The sequence below is a fragment of the Apteryx rowi genome, unplaced genomic scaffold (assembly GCF_003343035.1).
Source record: "Apteryx rowi isolate R43461 unplaced genomic scaffold, aptRow1 scaffold_1685, whole genome shotgun sequence".
NCBI classification, from domain to species: Eukaryota; Metazoa; Chordata; class Aves; order Apterygiformes; family Apterygidae; genus Apteryx; species Apteryx rowi.
In genome coordinates this window covers 3,861-12,801 of record NW_020447958.1, presented here as the reverse complement: position 1 = coordinate 12,801, position 8,941 = coordinate 3,861, and the positions used below count along the sequence as shown (strand labels likewise).

Sequence of the window (8,941 nt, the reverse complement as noted above, 5' to 3'; positions counted from 1 at the left end):
CTCTTGGAGCCCCCTTGCATGGTGTCCCCATCCCTGCAGGGTCTCCAGGGGTGTCCTAGGGGCGATTTTGGGGTGCCAGGACCTGCACAGGAGGCTCTTGGAGCCCCCTTGCATGGTGTCCCCATCCCTGCAGGGTCCCCAGGGGTGTCCTGGGGGCGATTTTSGGGTGCCAGGACCCCCCTCACCTGCTCAGGAGGCTCTTTGAGACCATTGCTGGGGTGTCCCCAAGTGTTCCCATCCCCGTGGTGTCCCCAGGGATGGTTTTGGGGTGCCAGGACTCCTCTCACCTGCACAGGAGGCTCTTGGAGCCCCCTTGCATGGTGTCCCCATCCCTGCAGGGCCTCCAGGAGTGTCCTGGGGGTGATTTTGGGGTGCCAGGACCTGCACAGGAGGCTCTCGGAGGCCCTCGCCTAGGGGATCCCCAAGCGTCCCCATCCCCGTGGTGTCCCCAGGGATGGTTTTGGGGTGCCAGGACCCACCTCGCCTGCACAGGAGGCTCTTGGAGCCCCCTTGCATGGTGTCCCCATCTCTGCAAGATCCCCAGGGGTGTCCTGGGGGTGATTTTGGGGTGCCAGGACCTACACAGGAGGCTCTTGGAGACCCTTGCCTGGGGGGATCCCCAAGCGTCCCTATCCCCGCGGTGTCCCCAGGTGCCCCACGGGGTCGCGACTCACTTGCGCAGGAGGATTTCGGAGGCGCCCTTGCTGTAGAGGCGGAAGCCGCCGGCGGGCAGGCGGGTGACGGTGCTCATGGACTTGCGCACCGAGTTGAAGGTGTAGACCTTGTAGAGCCGCTCCTCGGGCACCTGGGCCCGCACGGCCTCGTAGTCCCGCCGCAGCGCCAGCACCAGCCCCAGCAGCGCGCACTCCGTCTTGTTGCCCACCTGCCGCGGCAGCCCCCCGGCCGATTCAGGAGGCTGGGGGGGAGGGGGGACAGAAGGGCCGTTAGGGGCAGACGGCAGGTAGAGGTGGCAGATAGGGGTGGTACGGGGTGGTCTCACTGCCTCCTCCGGGGGTCACAAGCCCTCCCCAGGGGTCTCAACCTCACCCAGAGGGTCATAAGGGACCTCCAAAGGGTCTCAGAGCCTCTCCAAGGGTCTCAAGGGCCACCCAAGGGGTCTCAAGGGCCACCCAAGGGGCTCTTGAGGGCATCTCAAAGGGTCTCAATGGCATCCCAAGGGGCTCTTGAGGGTCTCAAGGGCCTCCCAAGGGGTCTCAGGGGCATCCCAAGGGGTCTCAGGGGCATCCCAAGGGGTCTCAGGGGCATCCCAAGGGGCTCTTGAGGGTCTCAAGGCACCCTGGAGAGTCTCTAGGGCCACCCAAGGGGTCTCAAGACACCCTTGAGGGTGTCAAGGGCCACCCAGAGGGGTCTCAAGGGCAACCTCAAGGGTCTCAAGCCCATCCAAATGTCTCTGAAGGGTCTCAAGAGCCCCACAAGGGGATATCAGCCCCCCTTCAGTGGGTCTCAAGGGGCCCCTGAGGGTCTCAAGGGCCCTCTAAGGGGTCTCAAAGCCCCCCCAAAGGGGTCTCAAGGGGCCCCTCAGGGGTCTCAAGAACCCCAAGTGTCTCAAGAGCCCTTGGAGGGGTCTCAAGGGCCACCCGGAAGAGTCTCAAACCCTCCCAAGGGGTATCAAACCCCCTTAAGGGGTCTCAAGGGCCACCTCAAGGGTCTCAAGCCGCCCCCAAAGGTCTCTGAGGGGTCTCAAGGGCCCCCCCAAAGGGTATCAAACCCCCCCCCCGCAGGGGGTCTCAACGTCCCCGGCTCACCAGGATCTTGGTGGTGTAGGCGCTGTTGATGGCGATGGCCTGGACGAGGAGGTCGAGGGTGCGGGGGGCGATGCTGGCGGGGTCGGGGGCGGCGCGGAAGTGCGTGTCGCCCACGAAGGCCTGCACCACCGTCATGCGGTTGGTGGTGAGCGTCCCCGTCTTGTCGGAGCAGATGGCCGTGGCGTTGCCCATGGTCTCGCAGGCGTCCAGGTGCCGCACCAGGTTGTTGTCCCGCATCATTTTCTGGGGTTGGGGGGGACGGAAGGATGGAGGAATAGATGGACAGACAGACGGAGGGATGGAGGAACATTGAATGAACAGACGAGCTCAGAGGATGAACAGAACGGAGAAATAGATGGATGGACGAAGAGACGGATGGACAGGTGAGCTTGCAGGATGGACAAAAGGATGGAGGAGCAAGCGGACGGACAGTCAGAGGAACGGAGAGATGGATGGATGAATGGATGAGCTTGGAGAAAAGACAAAAGAATGGAAAAATAGATGGACGGACAGTCAGAGTGATGGAGGAACAGACAGATAAACAGCCAAGCTCAGAGGACAGGCAGATGGAGAAATAGACGGATGGATGGATGATCTCGGAGGACAGACAGATGGAGAGATGGATAGACGGACAAGCTTGGAGAATGGACAAGCAAAGGGATAGAGAAATGGATGGATGGACAGATGAGCTTGGAGAAGGGACAGATGGAGAAATGAAGAAGATGGACAAACTCAGAGGACAGAAGAGGATGGAGGAATAGATGGATGGACGATCAAAGGGATGGAAAAATGGACGGACAGACAGACAAGCCCAGAGAATGGACAGATGAAGGGATGAAGAGATGGACAGACGGATGAGCTCGGAGAACAGACAGATGGAGGATTAGACGGATGGATGAGCTCGGAGGACAGAGGAATAGACGGAGAAGCAGAGAGGCGGCAGGAGACACACGGCAGGATGGGGGTCAGCGGGGACTGACCTTGACGGAGTAGGCGAGGGAGATGGTGACGGCCAGCGGCAGCCCCTCGGGGACGGCCACCACGAGGACGGTGACGCCGATGATGAAGAACTTGACCCAGTACTGGACGTAGACGGGGGTGCACTCGGCCAGCCAGGCCCGGCCCTCCACCACGAAGGTCTCGATGACGAAGTACAGCACCAGGATGATCACCGTCACCGCCGACATCACCAGCCCTGCCGCACAGCACGCCCTCAGGCGCCCGCCGGGGGACCCAGGCGTCCGGGGAACCTGGCGCCCCCTCCGCAAAGCACCGGGAGATCCCTTCACCAGGGTCTCCGGCCTCCACGGGACCTGGGGATCCCCCCCCCACGAGGGTCCCAGGYATCCAGGGGATTCGGGGAACCCTCCGCCGAGAAGGTCTCGCCTCCCCGCTTGCCCCAGGGAGGGGGGGGGAGGACCCAGGCGTCCGGGCCGCCCACCTGCCTTGCCGATCTGCACGGCCAGCTTGGTGAGTTTGCCCTGCAGCACCGACTTCTCCTTCTTGGGGCCGCTGCTCCGCTTCCGCTCCCGCTCGTCCACGTCCCCCCCCTCGGCGCTCTTCAGCGGCTGCATCTCCATGGCCACCGCCCCGTCCTGCTTCTTGGCTGCGGACACCCACACGGACCCGTCGGCGCAGGGCCCCGGCGTCCGGGTGAGCTCCGCTCCACCCCCGACCTCGGGGACCCAGGCATCCGGGCGGGCTCCACCCCGCGCACCCCAATCGCCCCCCCACCCCCACCCCGGGGACCCAGGCGTCCGGGCGTACCTTTGTTCTGGATGTTTTCCACGGCCCCGTCCTGCGGTTTCCCTGCGGCAGAAGGACGGACGACGCCGACATCAGACAGGACGAGACACGACGGGGGAGGATGGGGATCGGGGCCTCCCCCCCTCTCCCACTTCCTTTTCCRCTCGGGCCGGGGTCTCATCCGGAGTCACTCCGGATCATGGAGGCTCATCCGGAGTCGATCCRGCTCCCATAACCCACCCACACCTCCCTGCAACCTCAGATCTGCCTCAAGTCAACCTGGAGTCAACCTCAAGGAGGATGAGTCAAGGCTGGAGGAAGGTCTGGGCTCCATCCAGAGTCACTCCAGATTGAGGTGATCCAGGCCAGGCGGCCAGAGAAAAGGAGTCAAGCCGGAGTCAATGTGGAGTTGCTCTGGACTGAGATGGGGCAGGCCTGAGCGCCTAGAGCCCGTTCGGATTAAGGAGAGCGGCGTTGGGTGGCCAGAGCTCACCTGGAGTCAAGCCAGAGCCAACGCGGAGTCGCTCCGGACAGGAGCAACTCAGGCCCAGGTGTCCRAGTCACTCTGGAGTCACTCCGGACTGCATGAAGGTCTCAGGTCTCCCCAGACTTGATCCAGAATCACTCTGAACTGAAGCTGGTCAGGGCTGGACACTTGAGACCCACCTGGAGTGACTCCACGCTGGAGAAGATCCCGGTTGGGTGGCCAGAGCCCATCTGGAGTCACTCCGGAGTCATTCCAGATKGAAGGTGATCACACCTGGATGACCTCAGCTCATTTGGAGTCAACCTAGAGTCACTCCGGTTTGGGATAGGACCCGGATGGGTGTCTGAAGACCAATCGAGATCAATCCAAAGTCAACGTGGAGTCAATCCGGATTGGGACAGGACCGGCATGGGTGCCTGGAGTCCATCTCAGGTCAATCTAGACTCAACCTGGAGTCACTCCAGATTGGGACAAGACCAGGATGAATGTCTGAAGCCCAACCAAGATCAATCCANGAGTCACTCCGGATTGGGACAAGACCAGGATGAATGTCTGAAGCCCAACCAAGATCAATCCAAAGTCAACGTGGAGTCAATCCAGATTGGGACAGCACCGGCATAGATGCCTGGAGTCCATCTCAGGTTAATCTAGACTCAACYTGGAGTCACTCTGGATTGGGACAGGAGCAGGATGGGTGTCTGAAGCCCAACCAAGGTCAATCCGGAGTCAACTCGGAYTTGTCAAAGGTCTCGGTTCTACTCTGCATTGGAGAGGATCCAGCCTGGGTGGCCACAGCCAACGCAGACGGGAGCTGCTCCGGGCCGGAGGAGGGTCTTGGCTCCATCCAGAGTTGCTCCGGCTCAGCCGGCCACATGGGACCCCAGGGGACAGAGCCGAGAGGGGAGGCCACACACGACGGGGACGGAGGGATGACACGGGGACGGACGGAGGGACGGACACGGGGATAGACGGAGGGACAGGAGACCTACCTTTCTTCTCCTTCTTCTCCTCCTCCTCCCCRCCGGCGCCCAGCAGGGTGAAGATGATGCCGCTCTGCGAGTTGACCCCCACGGCCGTCACCACCATCTTCCCCGAGCCTTCCATGACGTGGGTGCCTGCGCGGAGCGGGGAGGGGTGGGGGGACAGAGAAGGGTCACAGCCGGGCCTCCGGGCTGCCCGGACTCCTGGGCCCGCYGCCCCGGCTCACCCGAGAGCAGCATGGGGTCCTTGTCGACCGCCTTGCGGACGTGGTCGGACTCCCCCGTCAGCGCGCTCTCGTCGATCTTCAGGTCGTTGCCTTGGATGAGGACGCCGTCAGCCGGGAGCAGGTCGCCTGCGAGGGAGGGAAGGAGGGAGGGAAGGAGGGGTCACCCCGAGGCGCCCGTCCACCCCGGCGTCGGGGCCGCCGAGGAGGACGCGGCCCTGGCGCGCCCGTCCGCCCCGGCGTCGGGGCAGCGACTCACCGTACTTGACCTGGGCCACGTCGCCCACCACGAGCTCGGCCACGGGCACCTGGAGCTGGCGGCCGTGGCGCACGACGGAGAAGCGCTGCTCCTGCTCGATGCGGCTCTGCAGCCCCCGGAACTGGCGCTCCTTGCTCCAGTCGTTGAAGGCGGTGACGAGGACCACGCAGGCCACCGAGAGCAGGATGGCCGCCCCCTCGATCCAGCCCGCCTCCGCCTCGCCCTCGTCCTCCGCGCCCCCCGACACGTGGCCGCAGGCTGCGGGGACGCAGGGGACGCCGTCAGCCCGGAAGGGGGACGCGGGGGGAGACGGAGGCAAGGTGGGATGTGGAAGTGGGGTGAGACCAGGGGACACGGTGGGGACGAGGACATGGGGGACATAGGGAGAGAATGAGACTGGGGATGCAGGGAGAGAGCAGAGGACGTGGGGAACATGGAGAGAGAGTGAGATGGGGACACAGGGACGGGCTGAGATCGAGGGATGGGGACAGAGGGGACGTGGGGACAGGGAGAGACTGGAGGACAGGGACACAGGAATGGGATGGGACAGGGACATGTGGGATAAGGTGAAATGGGGACATGGGGATGAGGCAAAACTAAGGGAGGGGAACACAAAGGACATGGTGGGATGGGGACATGGAGGTGGGACAAGACCAAGGGATTGGGACACAGGAGACATGGCAGGATGGGACAAGACTGAGGGACGGGGACACGGGGGACATGGTGGGACAGGGACATGGGGGGAGACCAGAGGATGGGGACACCAAGTCCATGGTGGGATGGGGACGTGGGGAAGGGATGAGACTGAGGAATGGGGACATGGTGGTGGCACAGGTAGAAACCAGAAAATGGGGACACAAAGGACACAGTGGGATGGGAACACGGAGATGGGATGACGCCAAGTGATTGGGACACAGGAGACATGGCAGGATGGGACAAGACTGAGGGACGGGAACATGGGGGACCTGGTGGGATGGAGACACGGGGGGAGACCAGAGGATGGGGACACCAAGGACACGGTGGCATGAGGATGGGGACACAGGGACGGGAAGAGACCAAGGCACTGGAACACAGAGAACGTGGCAGGATGGGGACATGGGGATGGGACAAGACTGAGGGATGGGGACACGGGGGAAGACCAGAGGATGGGGACACCAAAGACATGGTCGGATGGGGACACCAGGTCCATGGTGGGATGGGGACGTGGGGAAGGGATGAGACCGAGGAACGGGGACAGGGTGGTGGCACAGACAGCAACCAGAAGATGGGGACACCAAGGACATGGTGGGATGGGGACATGGAAGAGAGGAGCAGCACCCAGGGTCCCCCCGCCACCTTCGATGCATCCCCCCTAGCCCCCGATGTCCCCCCACCTTCGGTGTCACCGCCGGGGGGGGCGTAGAAGGAGAGCCCCAGGGAGACGACGGCGGCCACCTCGAGGATGATGAGGGTGACGTCCTGCAGCGCCTCCCACACCAGCTCCGCGAAGGTCTTGGGGCGCTTCGGGGGGATCCAGTTCTGGCCGAAGACCTGGCGGCGCCGCTCCAGCTCCGCCGCCCCCTCCGCCAGCCCTGGGGAGCGGGGGGGCGCACCCGGACGCCTGGGTCCCCCCAGCGCGCACCCCCACCCCCGTCCCCGCCACGCCTGCACCCCTGCCCCACGCGCCCGGACGCCTGGGTCCCTGGGGGGGACACAGAGGTCCCTGGGGGGGTCCCCACCCGGATGCCGGGGTCCCTGGGGGGGACACGGAGGTCCCTGGGGGGGTCCCCACCCGGATGCTGGGGTCCCTGGGGGACACGGAGGTCCCTGGGGGGGTCCCCACCCGGATACTTGGGTCCCTGGGGGGGACACGGGGGTCCCCGGGGGTGTCCCCACCTAGACACCAGGGTCTCTGGGGGGACGCAGAGGTCCCTGGGGGTGTCCCCGCCCGGATACTTGGGTCCCTGGGGGGACACTGAGGTCCCTGGAGGGRTCCCCACCTGGACACCTGGGTCTCTGGGGGGACGTGGAGGTCCCTGGGGGTGTCCCCACCCGGATACTTGGGTCCCTGGGGGACGCGGAGGTCCCTGGGGGGGTCCCCACCCAGACGCCGGGGTCCCTGGGGGACGCGGAGGTCCCTGGCGGTGTCCCCGCCCAGATACTTGGGTCCCTGGGGGGGACACGGGGGTCCCTGGGGGGGTCCCCACCCGGACGCCAGGGTCCCTGGGGGACATGGAGGTCCCTGGGGGGGTCCCGCCCAGACAACGGGGTCCCTGGGGGGGACACAGGGGTCCCTGGGGGTGTCCCCGCCCCGATATTTGGGTCCCTGGGGGGACACGGAGGTCCCTGGGGGGGGTCCCCGCCCGGACACCAGGGTCTCTGGGGGACACGGAGGTCCCTGGGGGGGTCCCCGCCCGGACACCTGGGTCTCTGGGGGGACGTGGAGGTCACTGGCGGTGTCCCCACCCGGATACTTGGGTCCCTGGGGGGACACGGAGGTCCCTGGGGGGGTCCCCGCCCAGACACCGGGGCCCCCCGGCCCGTACCTTCGGTGGGGGAGGTCTTGAGGCGGCGGCAGAGCCCGTGGACGTCCCCGTAGGCCTCCTGGACCTTGAGCAGGGCCTCGGCGCCGCGCAGCTCCATGAGCGCCCGCAGCTCCGGCAGGGTGCAGCCGAACCCCCCCCCGGGGCAGGGCTCCCGCCGGCCCCGGGCCCCGGCGTCCCCCGCGCTGTTGGCCAGGTCCCCCATGGCGGCGGCAGCCTGCGGCGATGGGGACACGGCTTGGGGACATTGCTGGGGACGTGGGGTGGGTGGTGGGGACACGGGACACGGCTTGGGAACAGCGCTGAGAACATGGGGTCAGTGGTGGGGACATGGGACACGGCTTGGGGACAGTGTTGAGAAAGTGGGGTCGGCGGTGGGGACATGGGACATGGCTTGGGGACATGGGACATGGCTTGGGGACAGCACTAGGGACACAGGGACAGCTTGAGGACACCATTGTAGACATGGGACATGGCTTGGGGACAGCGCTGGGGATGTGAGGTTGGTGGTGGGGACACGGGACATGGTTTGGGGACAACACTGGGGATGTGGGGCTGCTGGTAGGGACATGGGACACCGATTGGGGACACGGGACGCGGCTTGGGGACAGCATTGGGGACACAGGGTTGGCGGTGGGGACACGGGACATGGCTTGGGGAGAGTGCCAGGGACATGGGATTGGTGGTGGGGACATGGGACGTGGCTTGGTGACATGGGACGTAGCTTGGGATCAGCACTGAGGATATGGGGTTGGTGGTGGGGACATGGGAYGTGGCTTGGGGACATCATTGGGGACACAGGGGTGGTGGTGGGAACATGGCTTGGGGACATGGGACATGGCTTGGGATCAGCACTGAGGACATGGGGTTGGTGGTGGGGACATGGGACGCGGCTTGGGGACACGGGACGCGGCTTGGGGACAGCATTGGGGACACAGGGTTGGCGGTGGGGACATG

At 65.1% G+C, this 8,941-nt stretch overlaps 1 protein-coding gene across 1 annotated transcript in view; it reads right to left on the bottom strand.

Annotated features, from left to right (window-relative positions):
* Positions 1-8,189, bottom strand: part of LOC112963394 (plasma membrane calcium-transporting ATPase 3-like) — a 15,218-nt gene extending 7,029 nt beyond the window's left edge. The window contains 10 exon segments of the mRNA XM_026060392.1: positions 675-916; positions 1,767-2,009; positions 2,747-2,961; positions 3,208-3,372; positions 3,534-3,575; positions 4,989-5,114; positions 5,207-5,332; positions 5,463-5,720; positions 6,836-7,033; positions 7,988-8,189. Of these exon segments, the coding sequence (XP_025916177.1) occupies positions 675-916; positions 1,767-2,009; positions 2,747-2,961; positions 3,208-3,372; positions 3,534-3,575; positions 4,989-5,114; positions 5,207-5,332; positions 5,463-5,720; positions 6,836-7,033; positions 7,988-8,189 (1,817 nt within the window).
* Positions 8,190-8,941: the final 752 nt, after the last annotated feature.